The 15041-nt window shown below is 37.7% G+C and overlaps 1 protein-coding gene across 1 annotated transcript in view; it reads left to right on the forward strand.

The window, feature by feature from the left end:
* The first annotated feature begins 1236 nt into the window (after positions 1–1236).
* Positions 1237–15041, forward strand: part of AUH (AU RNA binding methylglutaconyl-CoA hydratase) — a 162500-nt gene continuing 148695 nt past the window's right edge. Inside the window, exon 1 of the mRNA XM_029201589.1 lies at positions 1237–1510. Coding sequence (XP_029057422.1) covers positions 1237–1510 — 274 coding nt within the window. The remainder of the gene's footprint in view (positions 1511–15041) is intronic.

Genomic DNA, 15041 nt, shown 5'->3' on the forward strand with positions numbered 1-15041 from the left:
CACAATAAAATATTAAATTAATATTTAAAAATTAAATATTTAAACAGTAAATAAATATTGCAATTATTGCAGTAGTTGAACTGTAAATAGAATTCTGAGTTTCTTAGGAGAAAAAGTGAACATGATTATAAGAAAAGGGGAAAGATACAAGAGGAAGCAAAGTTTTTCCTTGTCTTCAACTTCAAGAGATTTCACAAGTGGCACTTTACAGAAGATAGAATAAAAGATGCCCTCAGCAACGTTCTCACAGGAGACACAGAAATGGAACCCAATTGCCTTTTTCTTTTCATTTTGGATAAAGCTGAGGGTCTAACATTGGAGGAAGTTTTGCTTAATACTCAAAAATGTAATCAGTGCACAACAGCAGAAATTTGTGTGGCAGTGGGAATATTCTCATAGCAGCATGCTTTTCAAACAATATTCCCAAACACGTCTTTTCTCCGTTGAGATTTGATAAAAGCTAGGTAGGAGAAAATTGTATACAGTGTGCTTTGATGGCCACCTACACTCTGAGTTGATATTCTGCGTTTCTGGTTGAGGGAAGGGCCTCTGTGCTCTAAATCCCACCTCAGCATAAGGTTTGGCTGAGCCTCTTTGTTAAGATGGTGGTTCCTGATTAGGATTAGACTCCGGGACGGGCCGTGCCACCTGCTTGAGTTGGTGGGCTGAGGACCCTTGTTTTTATTGGCTGTTCTCACTACTTTCCTGTACTCTGTATGGTAAGCCTCATGTATGTTTATAGGCATGTTTAACCGATAACCCTTGGCCCTTATATATATGAGTAAACCGGAGTCCCACGCAGAGCTGCTACCCTGTCAGCCAAACCTGAGACCAAACATTTTAGTTCACCTTTGCCGCTAACTCATGACCCCAGGGCATGGCCCAGGGAGTGTAGGGAGGCGACTCTCTCCGGGGAGTTCTTATAGAATATGTTCCCCCTAAAATATTCCACAGCCTTGGAGAATTACTTTCTCCCTTCCTTTGCTGTACAAGCCATTACACCTCCTGTCAGGCAAGGGAGGCCTGAGAAAGTGGAACGTGGAACGCTCTGTCATCGGTGTTGGGCGGGGCGAGGGTTCGGGGGCGGAGCCTGGCGCGAGAGGGAGGTTCTAGGGGCGTGGCCGGGCGGGGCGAGCTGGGGGCGGGGCCTGGGCATGCCCTGCGGCGTGCGGGGGGCTGGCCTGCGCGCGGCGGGGGCGGGGCAGCAGCCGCAGGCTCACGCCGTAAACAGTCAATATGGCGGCGGCGGCGGCAGCGGCAGCGGCAGCGGCACCCGGGGCCTTGGGTATCTTGCAGGGCCGCCGCGCTCGCTTGGTGGCCGCTTGCTGTGCGCGGCTCAGCCCTGGGTGGAGGCTGTCCGGCTCCTGGACGGTCCCGCGGGTCGACCCGGCGACCTGGGCTCGGGGCTGGACACCCGCGGCCGGGGGGGCGGCCTGGCGGAGGGGCTACAGCTCTGAGGTGAAGACGGAGGACGAACTGCGGGTGCGGTATCTGGAGGAGGAGAACCGAGGTGAGGGGCGCGACGCGGGCGGCCGCCGGTCCTGGGAAGGGGTTGCAAGGTCGAGTGTCCGGGCTGACGTCAGTGTCCGCCGAGAGGCTTGGGGGCCCTTCCCCTCCCTCTCCCAAGCGTTGCAGCTATATAGTGCTCTCCTTGCCTAAAGGTGTCCTACGGAGCAGCTTACCTGTAAAAGTGGCCCTACTCGGCGCCGAAGACAGAAATGCGGCTTACGTCCTCATCTCTAGACGAGCCAAGGTCAATAAACCGGGTGTGTGATATTTGCTTCCAGATTTTGTTCTTGCTCTGTGATTCCTTTCTGTCAACTCAGCTATCAGGCGGAGAGTTTTGGAAGCTGCCTTGACAATGCACCTTATTATTCTGAGTCTTCTTCAGTTTAAAGCGGTGCATCTGGAACAATTTTTCCCCTTGCCCATTTTATCTTAGAAGGTTAGTTTTGTGGACTATTTCAGTTCAGTTAGACAATTTTGAGCATTTTCTTGGTCTTCCAATTCCCTTGCTAAGCTCTGGGGGACACAGTTGTGGATGATGTTGATCTTGCCCTTGAGCTACCTCCTTGGGTGGAGGTAGATGCATTAGCAGTACAATACAGTGGGAGGAAGGGTTGTGATAGAAGATGTGTGCCAGTCGGTGGGATTGATGTTAAAGCTCAATTCCTTTCACTTGGCCTTGTTGGGAGACGTTAAATGGATCATGAAAGGTGGAAATAGCAGTTTGCCAGAAGAGTAGTCATTGAATTTTGACATGCAGTTATTGAGCACCTATAATCGGTTAAGCAGAAGTGCAAAACGAGTTAAGTCATGATTGCTATCTTTAAGCAGCACGCAGTATAGCGAGGAAGATAGTGGTGATTAAAAGGTTATGCTAACTTTAAAGGCTTGGCGACAGCAAAGGGCTGTAGTACCCCCAAGGTTCATATGATAGCTATATCTGGGGAGATTGGAAGACTCCAGAAGGGGATTCTGAGGGTTAAGTTAGGGTTTTGCCAGATGAAAAGGGGTCCAAGGCATTCTTTGCAATGGAATGTGACATTAGTGAGGGTTCCTAGGCAAACTTCTCTGTGCTTCAATTTTCTTCCGTGCAAAAATAGGAAAAATAATACCAACTTTGTATGCCTACTGTGGAGATTAGACGAGAGGGTAATATAAATTGCTCACTGAGTATCGATCTAGCTCATAGGGGGTCTTCTGGAGTATGATGAGTTATTTCTTTTATTTGTTTATTATTTCATACAGACAAGAGCATGGTGAAAGGCATGGCATGGGAACGTGTGGTGTTTTGGGGAAATGGCATAAGGCAAGTGTGGTTGTAGTGGCATGACAGGCAGAATTTTGAGAAATTCAGCTGGAAAGTAGATTGGCACTGGAGTGATTAGAGCCATGAACGATACCATCTTTTGGGTAAGCTTAGTCTTGCTAGCATTTCAGTTCCATTAGGTGAACCAGCAGTACATTAGATACAAATGCATTGCAGGTACAGCTAGTAATGTGCACCATATTCTGTATTCTTTTGACCTAAATGAATGCATATTGAACGTAAATTTTTATAAAATGTCTGGAAAGTCCTTCAGTTAGGTTTCAAATGGGTCAAGGAAAAGAAATCGGAATATAAGTCAATTTGATAAATTCAGAATGTTTTGTCACTTGAAATGTAAAAATCAGCTGTTAGGGAATATGGGTTCTTAAGAAAATTGACCTGCTTCCTTTCAGGATTGGCAAGGTGACAACTCAGTTTTGTTTAACATTATATATGCTTTACTTTGCTTTGCTTTACTGTCAAACCAGCAATAAGCAGTGTAAAGAAAAACATGAGTTCAAGGCTGGTGCAGGTGAAGGAATCTCCCTGGTGCCTTTGCTTATTAGAGGCGAGTCCAAAATTTGGTGCTCTTAGCAGCCTGCAGGGAATATGACAACTCCACTGGGTCAGAGGAGCCCCAGACTGCTCTCTGCCCTGTAGGCCTCTTTAGGCTGGTGGAGGTGGGTAAATGCAGAATACATCCGTACTCATAGGTTGCTTGGGTTCCATATTTGTAATTTGTTGTGGAAGCACAGTTAGACAACCAACTTTCTTTAGTCGTTATTTTTTGCATTGTTGTCCAGCCTCCTCAGGGTTTTAGAGCAGCAGTCCCGGTCATGGTTTACAGAGGTCTCTCCTGGTTTCCCGCAGTGGCTGCCTTTATAGGTCAACTGGTCTCCAGTCATTCTCCTTCCCAGTTTGTTCTTTGCACTGGGGCTGGGGTTATTTTTTCAAGGCCAAGCAAGAATCACATCTCTGTTCAGTTAAAAACCTCTAGTGGTCTCTAATGCCTACAAGCCCTCACAGCTGCAGGCCTTTACAGACCATCCATCTCCCTTCTGCTGCATCTAAGCTTTACCTTTTCTTGCTCTTATGTGTCTGTGTTTTTGCACACGCCTTCTGGAATGACCTCTCCCTTCTCCATACCAACCTTCTCCCAGTCTTGTAGGCTTCTACTCATAATTGTGACCCGTTTTAGAGACCATTTTTGTGAACTTTATACCAACTTCTGGTAGAAGTAGAGCAAACAAGCAAATGCATAATTCAAGTTATTCTTAATGCCCGCTCTACCTCATCATTCACATCTGGCTTATCATCAGGTCTTCCCAAGTGCCTTTGTAGTCTTTCCATTTTTATCCATGTTCTTCTTTACCAACACTGCTCTTGTCCAAGCCTGTATCATGTCTCAGGTGGCCTGTTGCAGAGTTCAGCTAGCTCATCTTCCTACTACATGCTTTTTTTCTTTAAAAAACAGGTTGATTCCTTTCACATTTTTCTCATGTTTTAAAGAATACATTCTTTAATTCCATATATTTTATGGCATGTGAATTCTATCTCAATAAGGCTATATATTTAGATAGATGTATATATTTTAAAATTTTATTGAGATTAATTCACATATAAAATTAAAAATGTACAATTATTTTTAGCATATTTACAGAGTTGTGCAACCATCACTACAATCTAATTTTAGAACTTTTTTTTTTTTTTTTGCGGTACGCGGGCTTCTCACTGTTGTGGCACCTCCCGTTGCGGAGCACAGGCTCTGGACGCGCAGGCTCAGCGGCCATGGCCCACGGGCCCAGCCGCCCCGCGGCATGTGGGATCCTCCCGGACCGGCGCACGAACCTGTGTCCCCTGCATCGGAAGGCGGACTCTCAACCACTGCGCCACCAGGGAAGCCCCCATTCTTTTGCTTTGGATATCCAGTGTACCAGTGCTATTGATGAGACCTATAGTTCACCATAGAATTGTGTTGGCATGCTTGTTGAAAATTAATTGACTGTAAACATAGAGTTTGTTTCTGTACTTTCAGTTGTATTCCATTTATCTACATGTCTATCTTTATGTCAGTACCATTTCTGAAGAATTTATACCAGAATTTCTAAAGAATTCTCAGTTTTTTCAAGGAAGTCAAGTCAACTGGTATTTTGATAGGAATTGCATTGAATAGGTAGATCAATTTGGGGAATATTGCCTTTTTAACAATATAAAACTTAACATTCCATGAACATGGAATATCTTTTCATTCAGCAGTATTTTGTAGTTTTCATTGTATAAGTCTTAAACTTAAATTTTTGTTAACTTTACTTCTAGCTAGTTCATTCTTTTTGGATACTATTGTAAATGGAATTGTTTTCTTAGTTTTGTTTTCAAATTGTTCATTGCTAGCGTACAGTAATACAATTGTTTTTGTATGTTGATCTTGTATCATGCAACTTTCCTGAACTTGATGATTTTTTCTCATAGGTTTTTAGTGGGTTTCTTAATATTTTCTATATACAGGATCCATGTCATCTGCACACAGAAGAAATTTTACTTATTCTTTTCCAATCTGGATGCCTTTTATTTCTTTCTCTTCTGTAATCTCCCCCTTTGGACCCTCTGTTACAGTGTAGACTAAAAGTTTCAAGAACAGACATCCTAATCTTTTTCCTGATCTGAGGGGAAGGCGTTCAGTCTTTTACCATTAAGTATGATGTTAGCTATGGGTTTTTTGGTAGATGTCCTTTATCAGGTTGAAGAAGCCTCTGATTATTCATAGTTCAAGTGTTTTTATCTGGTTGAATTTTGTCAAATTCTTTTTCTGCATCTATTGAGATGATTGTATGCCTTTTCGTGTTGAGCCTGTTGATGTGATGTGTTACATTAATTGATTTTCAAATATTGAACCAGTCTTTCACACCTGGAATAAATCCCACTTGATTTTGGGGTGTAATTATTTTTATACATTGCTGGATTTGATTTACTAACATTTTGTTGAGGATTTTTGCATTTATGTTTATGAGAAATAGTGGTCTTTAGTTTTCCGTTCCTGTGATGTCTTTGTCTGTTTTTGGTATACGGGTAATGCTGACTTAATAAAATGAGCTAGGAAGTGCCCTATCTGCTTCTGTTTTCTGGAAGAGATTGTAGAGAAATTGCATCATTTTTTTCTTTGAATGTTTTAGTAGAATTCACTGGTGAAACCATCTGCATCTGATGCTTCCTTATTTAGAAGCTTATTAATTACTGATTCAGTTTCTTTAATATCAATAGATTTAGCCTATTCAGCTTATCTATTTCTTGTCCTGTTAGCTTGTGCCTTTCAAGGAATTGGTTTATTTCATGTAAGTTAGCAAATTTGTTGGCATATAGTCGTTCATAATATTTCTTTATTATGCTTGTGGTATCAGTGGGATTCAGTAGTGATGAATTTCTGATGTTAGTAATTGATATTCTCTTTCATTTCTGATATTAGTAATTTGTTTTCTCTCTTTTTTTTCACGGCTAGCCTGGCTAGAGGCTTATCAATTTACTGATCTTTTTAATAAAGAACTAACTTTTGATTTGATTGATTTTTCTTTACTGATTTTCTACTTTTAATTTCATTGATTTCTGCTGATTTTTACTTTTCTTCCCACTTATTTTAATTTGTTGTTTGTTTTCTAGTTTCTTAAGGTGGAAGCTTAGATTACCAATTGTAGATGTTTCTTAATATGTGCATTCAGTGCTGTAAGTTTTCCCCAAGCACTACTTTTGCTGTGTCACATGTATTTTGATAAGTTGTATTTTCAATTTCATATAGTTAGAAGTATTTTAAATTTCTCTTGAGATTTCTTCATTTACTTATATTTTACTTGAGTACCTTATTTAATCTCTAAGTATTTTGAGGTTTTCCAGCTGTTTTTCTGTTATTGATTTCTAGGTTTATTTCCATTGTCACCTAGGAGGATACTTCAGTATGATTTCTTTTTTTTTTTTTTTTTAATTTATTTATTTTATTTACTTTTGGCTGCGTTGGGTCTTCCTTGCTGCGTGCGTGCTTTCTCTGGTTGCGGAGAGCAAGGGCTACTCTTCATTGCGATGCATGGGCTTCTCATTGCGTTGGCTTCTCTTGTTGCGGAGCACAGGCTCTAGGCACGCGGGCGTCCGTAGTTGTGGCTCGCGGGCTCTAGAGCACAGGCTCAGTAGTTGTGGCACATGGGCTTCGTTGCTCCGTGGCATGTGGGAACTTCCCGGCCCAGGGCTTGAACCCTTGTCCCCTGCATTGGCAGGCAGATTCTTAACCACTGCGCCACCAGGGAAGCCCTGATTTCTATTTTAAATTTGTTAAGTGTGTTTTTGGCCCAGAATGTGGTCTGTCATGGTGAATATCAGTATGACCTTGAGAAGAATGAGTAGTCTGCTATTGTTGGATGCAAGTGTTCTATATTCAAGTAGATCTAGTATTCAGTTAGATTTAGTTGATTTTTTTGTTTGTGTTCAGTTCAGCTATACCCTTAATTGATTTTCTGTCTGATGGATCTATAAGTGATAGAGGTGAGTTGAAATTTGCAACTATGTTAGGGGATTTGTTTATTTCTCCTTGTAATTCTATCAGTTTTTACATCATGCAATTTGATGCTCTATTGTTAGGTGGATATGCATGGGTTATTATGTTGCAGAAATGACCCCTCCAGCATTATGTAATGCCCCTTTTTCTCCCTGAGACTATTCCTTGTTCTGAGATCTGCTGTCTCTGAAATTAATGTAGCTACTCCAGGTTTTATTAGTTTTAGCATGGTTTATCTTGCTTTATCTCTTCATTTTTAATCAGTCTGTGTCTTTATGTTTAAAGTGGATTTTTTTGTACACAACATGGAGTTGGGTCTTGTTTTTTTTTTTTTTTTTGCGGTACGGTGGCCTCTCACTGTTGTGGCCTCTCCCGTTGCAGAGCACAGGCTCCAGACGCGCAGGCTCAGTGGCCATGGCTCACGGGCCCAGCCGCTCCGCAGCATGTGGGATCCTCCCGGACCGGGGCACGAACCCGCATCCCCTGCATCGGCAGGTGGACTCTCAAGCACTGCGCCACCAGGGAAGCCCTGGGTCTTGTTTTTAATCCACTCTGACAGTATCTGTCTTTTAATTAGTGTATTTTAGACCATTCGTACTTAAAGTGATTATTTAAATAGTTGGATTATTATGTATTTGTAACTGTTACCGTGTTGTTTGCAATATATATTTACAACTAATCCACGCCTGCTTTTTAATAACACTATACTGTTTCATGGTGGTAATGGTGTAAATGCATATTCCTATTTCTTTCCTCCCATTCCTTATAACATTACTGTCATTTATTACCCTTTTCTGTAAGCTACAGTCACCCCATACATGGTTGGCATTATTGTTTTGAATAAGTTGTTATCATTTAGATCAATTAGTTATGAGTCAAAAAGAATCTTGAAATTTACTTAGTAGTCTGTTGTTAGCAGTAGTTGGGCTTAATAATTCTGAATATGTTTTCTTTTTATTATAGGATAGAGTAAATGAAAAAAATGTTCTTGGGAAACAGACTTTTCACTGTGGTAGGAGAGAGAAAGTACAAATATGGGATGGGGGAAGGTGAGGAAGAAACCTGTTACCTTGGATTTGAATTAGAGTTATCAGGCCAAACTTAAAAAAAACATAAGTATATTGTATACGAACATGTTTATATTTATTTCCTATTCTGACCATTGAAACAGTCTAAAAGGAATGATACCACAGTAGCAGTGAACATATCTAATGTCCAGATTTTGGTTTCTAAAGACTGTTCCCCCACTGAAAGAAGCCAGAGCTCTTTGGAGAAATGTCTGATTTCAGGTCTGGAGCAGGGAAAGTGAAAGGTGAGCCTGGAATATCTTTGTGAGTCAAAAAGCAAGGAAGTGTTCAAATACTAAAAGGAACATGTCAGAAGGACATAGAAACATGTTAAATACTGAAAGGAACATGTCAGGATATAAGCTTACAAGGGCTTTGAACATTAAAAAATACAGTGATAATGGATTATAGCACCTTGAGTAAAGAATCCATGAAGCCATGGTGATTACTCAAGATGGTGGGGTAGGGAAGAAGATGTTTTTATAGAAGAATGGTAGGAATGATAGAAAATCACCACTTTTGAAACCACCAATGTAAAAATAAAGGAATTATCATGGCAGTGTGAGATACAGACCCTTTATCTTTTTCCAAATGGGTATCCAGTTGTCCCAACACCACTTATTCATCTTTACCCCACTGATTTGAAGGGCCATTTTTATCACGAGCTAAATCTGGTCTTTCTGTTCTGTTTTATGGTCTCTGTAGATGTTGCACTTCTACATTATTTTATGATTAAAGCTGTGTTGTGTTTTAGTGTATGGTAGGGCTAGGTATTCCCTCCTTCACCTTTGCTCTTTCTTTCTTTTTTTTTTTTTTTTTTGGCTCTTCCTGCATGGTTATTTTTCCACATGAGTTTTGGAATATCCATGTATAGTTTCAGAAAAAGGCTTGTTGGTATTTTTATTGACATTGTGTTGGATTTAAAATTAGGGAAATATTTATGATACTGCTTTCTTTTCTACCTAAAAACACAGAATGTGTTTCCATTTTTGCAATTCTATTTTGTTTTTTTTTAAGGGGAGTTTTAGAAGTGCCCACCAGTAGGGTTTGCACATTTATGTTAAGTGTACCCCAGGTCATCCTGCCTCCTGTCTCGTTGTTCATAAAAATGAGATGATTTCTTTCAGTATATCTTCTGTGTGTTTGCCTTTCTTCCTCCCTCCCCCCGCCTCCTCCTCCCTCCCTCCCTCTCTCTCCTTCCTTCCTTCTATATGAAGGCTATTTTATCTGGATATTTAATTTCATGTCTTTTAAATAATGCTCTTTTGTTGCAGTAGTTTTTTATTTGATTGTTTTGGGTTTTCTAGGTTTACAGCCATCATCTGTTAATGATTTTCCACGTTGTTTCTAAAATTTGGGTATTATAAAAATTGCATATCTCCTTTTGTTCATGTGAAGGAGTTCTGGGTTAGTTCATTATGTTTTTATTGTAGGTTCTTATTACTTTTGTAGTATTTTAAGGAGACTGAATTATATATGGTTTATCAAAAGTATTCTGTCAGTGGTTTTCAGTTCTTTGTGTATTACAAGTGATTTGTTAGTAAAAATAGTTAAATTATTGAGGTCTACAAAATTCTAAAGTAACAATATATGCTCATGGTAAAATAAACAAACAAACAAAAACACTATGGAAGGGTGTCATCTCTCCACTTTCAAACTGTTTCATCAAAAGTAAAGACTTTAAACTTATATTTTGAGTCTTTGCTGTGAATGATAATTTTATTCACTTTCTGGTTTGTGTTACCTTTATAATTATTTTTATAGACAGTATCTGGACTTTTTTGGTGTAAGTTCAGAAAATGTTTGCTGTTCTATATCCTTCATCTTCTAACCATACAATTTCTGTCATTTGTAACTTTATATCATCAAAGTTTATGATAGTTACATTTTGTTCTCTTACAGTTGTCCATTGCTGTATCTATAGATTGAATATAAACAGGGTTTAGAATATTATTGGTAATAGTTACGTTGGTACTGCTTTCAGTATATCTCTAGAAGCAGTCTGCTTTCCATCTCCACTCCACAGCCTGAAGCCTGTGTGCTGTCATCTCTCATCTGGATCTCTGCAGTAGCCTCTTGTTTGGTATCCTCCAGTATACTTTTTTTTTTTTTCTTTTTTGTAACTGTAGGTGAAATTCACATAATACAAAGTTTACCATTTTAATTTTTCAAAGTGTACATTCAGTAGTTTTTAGGTTATTCACCATGTTGTACAGCCATCATCACTGTCTTAATTCCAGAACAGTTTTATTACTTTCAAAACAAACCCATGCTCTTTAGTCAGTTTCTCCATATTCCCCCTCCCCCCAGTTTCCAGAAACCACTAATTTCCTTTCTGTCTTTACAGGTTTGCCTATACTAGGTATTTCACAGAAGTAGAATCATACGATATGTGGCTTTTTGTGTCTGGGTTCTTTCAGCCTAATGTTTTCAGAGTTCGTCTGTGTTATAGCATGCATCAGCACTTCATTCCTTTCTATGGCTGAATAATATTCCATTGACTGGATATAGCACATTTTGTATTTTTACTTTTTAGATATTATGAGTAATGCTGCTAAATACTTGTGTACGGTTATTTGTTTGAACATAGGTTTTCATTCTTTTGGATAGGTATCTAGGAGTAGAATCATTGGGTCATGTGGTAATTTTATGTTTAGTGTTTGGAGGAACCACCAAACTGTATGAGAATATGAGAGTATGGTTGAGAGTTCCTAAGTCTCCACATCGTTGTCAATGCTTATTTCTTTCCTTTTTTAAATTATAGCCATCTTATTGGGTATGAAGTGATACCTCATTGTGGTTTGATTTGCATTTCTCTAATAACATATTATGTTGAGCCTCATTTCATTTATATATCTTCTTTGGAGAAATATCTATTCAACTCCTTCGCCTGTTTTTCAGTTGGGTTGTCTTTTTGTTGTGAATAGTAAGAATTCTGTATATAATCTAAGTATAAACCCCATATCAGATGTATGATTTGCAGATATTTTCTGTGGCTTGTTTTTTCACTTCCTTAGTAATTTTGATGAAGTCTGGTTTATCTGTTTTTTCTTTTGTTGCTTGTGCTTTTGTTGTCATATTTAGGACACTGTTGCCTAATCCAGGATCATGAAGATTTATACCTTTGCTTCCTTCTAAGAGTGTTATAGTTTTAGCTCTTAGATCCATTTTGAGATAATTTTTGTATGTTGTGTGAGGAAAGGGTCCAACTCCATTCCTTTGTGGGTGAGTATCTAGTTGTCCCACCACGATTTGTTGAAAAGTCTTGCACCATTGAATGGTCTTGGTTTTCTTGTCAAAAACCAATTGATCATAAATTTTTATTTACTTAGGTCTTTTTAAATTTCTTTCAGTGGTGTTTTATGTTATTACAAATTGAATTGTTTTCCTAATCTCATTTTTGGAGTGTTTATTGATAGCGTATAGAAATTTAACTGATTTTTATATATTGATGTTGTATCATGCAACTTTATTGAGTTCACTTATTAGCTCTAACAGTTTTTGGTGGATTCATTGGGATTTTCTGTGTATAAGATCATGTTATTTGTGAATGGAAATTATTTTACTTCTTTTTTTTTTCCTATTTGGATGCCTTTTATTTCTTTTTTTTGCCTAATTACCCTGGCTAGAATTTCCAGTACAACATTGAATAGAAGTGGTGAAAACAGACATCATTATCTAGTTATTTATCCTAAGGAGAAGACTTTCAGTCTTTTAACATTAAGTATGATGTTAGTTGTGGGTTTTCTATAAATGCCCTTTATTAGGTTGAGGAAGTTTCCTTCTGTTACTAGTTTGTTGAGGTTTTTCAATTATCATTAAAAAAAAATCATTTAAAGCATGTTGGATTTTGTCCAGTGTTTCTTCTGCATCAGTTGAGATGATCATGTAGCTTTCAAATGTTTTCTTTTATTCTCTTCGTGTGGTGTGTAACTTTGATTGATTTTTGTGCTGAACCACCCTTGCATTCCTGGGATAAGTCCCTCTTGGTCATGGCTGCTAGATTTGGCTTACTAGTATTTTGTTGAGGATTTTTACATTTGTATTCATAAGGGAAATTGGTCTAGTATATTCTAGCTTTATTCTAATCTGTTTTCTGCACTGTGGCCTGAGTGATCTTTTTAAAATGCAAATTTGAATGTAGAAATAAATTTCCCCAACTTGAAAAAAAGCTATTAGAAATGCATAGCAAACGTTATACTAAATGGTGAAATACTTAGAAACGTTTTCATTAAAGACATTGATAAAATAAGGGAACTTATTATTTTTGCTAATATTATGTTGGACTTGAAGTCCTAGCTAAAGTAAAACAGCAAGAGAAGGAAATTGGAAATGAACATTGGAGCAGAACATGTAACTGCCAATATTTCCAGATAATGATTGATTGTTGTCTTAGAAAATTGAAGAGAACCACTTGTTAAGTCTATTAATATTTAATAAATTTGCCAGAAAAAGTTCCTATAAAATAGCACTAAACTTTCCACGTACTCTCAATATGTGATTAGAAAATATAACTGATATAGAAATAAAAGCATTCACAAGGGGCAACAGATAGCCTTTGAAGATGTGCAAGATGAAGTCTCTTAAGTCTTTATTGAGGAGAAAACCAAGACCTGAAAATTTGCAGCATTGTACCATGTTATAAAGGGAAAGAGTTAATACTTTAAATATGTCAGTTTCCTAAATATTAAACAACAAATATCCTAACAGTGTATTTTAAATTTCATTGAAAAGAGTTGTGTTTAAGAATATTTAAGACATTTTGAAAAATAATAGCTGGTAGACGTGGTGCTTACTGTACATTAGATAACAAAACATACAATATTGTTACAATAATTAAAGTAGGAAGAACATTAGAATAGGAGTGGACCAGGAAATTGACGGTAAAACAGAGAGTCCAGAGAGTGATTTTTATAGTTATTTAGTATACAGTTGTTTGATTTTTGAAATCAGAAAGAAAATAGGGTACTGTTTTATGAATGGTGCTAGCCAAAAATGTTTATGCATTTCAGAGAAAATAAGATACCTGCGGAGTTGAGAACAGCAGAAATGAAAGTAATCAATGTTAGGAGAAAGTATTAGAGAATTGTTTCAAAACATTAGGGTAGAGAGAGCCTTTATTTTGTTTTAATTGGTTTAGTTTTACTTTTTCTTAATTATCTATACAGTTAGTATTGTGACCAATATTTAATATGGTTTGTTTTGAGAACTAGCAGTGCCTTCCTCCACCCCATTTCCTATACTCCAGAAGCAGTTATTTAAAACCCTTTGGCTGATTCTTTGGGGTATATGTTATTTCATTTGAAATAACATACATGTGTTTCTACTTCTGGAATTTTCAAATTTAGGTATTACCTATCTATTGACTTTTTGCAATGGAGGATAAGGGTTTGGCTCCCTTTCACACTCCACCACAAATGTGTACCTTCTCTTTTGCCCTCATCCTCACTCCATGGTTCTCTGGTAATTTCGCTCTATTTCTAGGTCTAAGAGAATGTTGCCATGTTTTTTTAAAAAATTAAAAAAAAATAGCTTTATTGACATATAATTCATATACCTTAAAAATCTCCTATTAAAATGTAAAGTTTAATGGCTTTTAGTATATTTACAGAGTTGTGCATCTATCACCACAATCAATTATTGAACATTTTCATTGCCCCAAAAAGAAACTTCACACTTTTTAGCTGTCACTGCTCAATCCCTCCATCTCTACTAGTCCTAGGCAACCACCAATCGACCTTATTTGTCCCTTCTGATTTGTCTCCTCTCAGCATTTCATATAAATGGAATTATAAGGTATGTGCTCCCTTGTGACTGGCTTCTTTCACTCAGCATGTTTTCAGGGTTCATCCATGTTGTACGTGTATCGATACTTAGTTGTTTTTTTTTTAGGCCAAATATTACACTGAGTGGATATACTACGTTTTGTTTACCTATTCATCAGCTGAGGGATATTTGGGTTGTATCCACGTTTTGAATATTTTGGATAATGCTGCTGTGATCATTTGGTGCATTTGTGTGGATGTGTGTTTTCATTGTAAACCCTTTTTAAGGAAGATACTAAGCCCGAAAGTTGCAAAGGCAATAATATACTATATAAAAAGTTAAAACTATGGTGCCAAAAATTACCGTGAACAAGTTGAACTTTAAAAGTGAATGATAGGGAAAAGATCTGTTTTATAAATAATGAATTAATGTCTGTAATCTAAAAATTTATTAATTGAAATGCAAAAGACAACTCTGATAAGATAGGCAAACAATAAGAACAGTTAATTCAGAAAACAAATGACAAATGATTATTAAACTTAGTTAACTCAACTTTGGTTCATAAGATTAGGTGAAACTTGATACATAATGATGTTATTTTCCATATATTGTCAGAGATTTATAATATTCAGTGTTGAGTGGTAGACCAGTGATTCACAATAACATGTTTAATGAGGTCCCCTTAGTGACCTGAGATGAAATGTATAGATAATGTAAGCAGCTCACACACATAATTAAAAAAATATTTAATAAAACAAAAGGAAGGTAATTTATGGCAAAATAACTTATTTCAATATATAATTTTTCTGCTGTGATCATTAAAATATAAATAAGTTAGGATTTAAGAGAAGTAAGAAGACTA

The sequence above is a fragment of the Monodon monoceros genome, unplaced genomic scaffold (genome assembly GCF_005190385.1).
Source record: "Monodon monoceros isolate NGI ecotype Baffin Bay Population unplaced genomic scaffold, NGI_Narwhal_1 Super_Scaffold_5, whole genome shotgun sequence".
Taxonomy (NCBI): Eukaryota; Metazoa; Chordata; class Mammalia; order Artiodactyla; family Monodontidae; genus Monodon; species Monodon monoceros.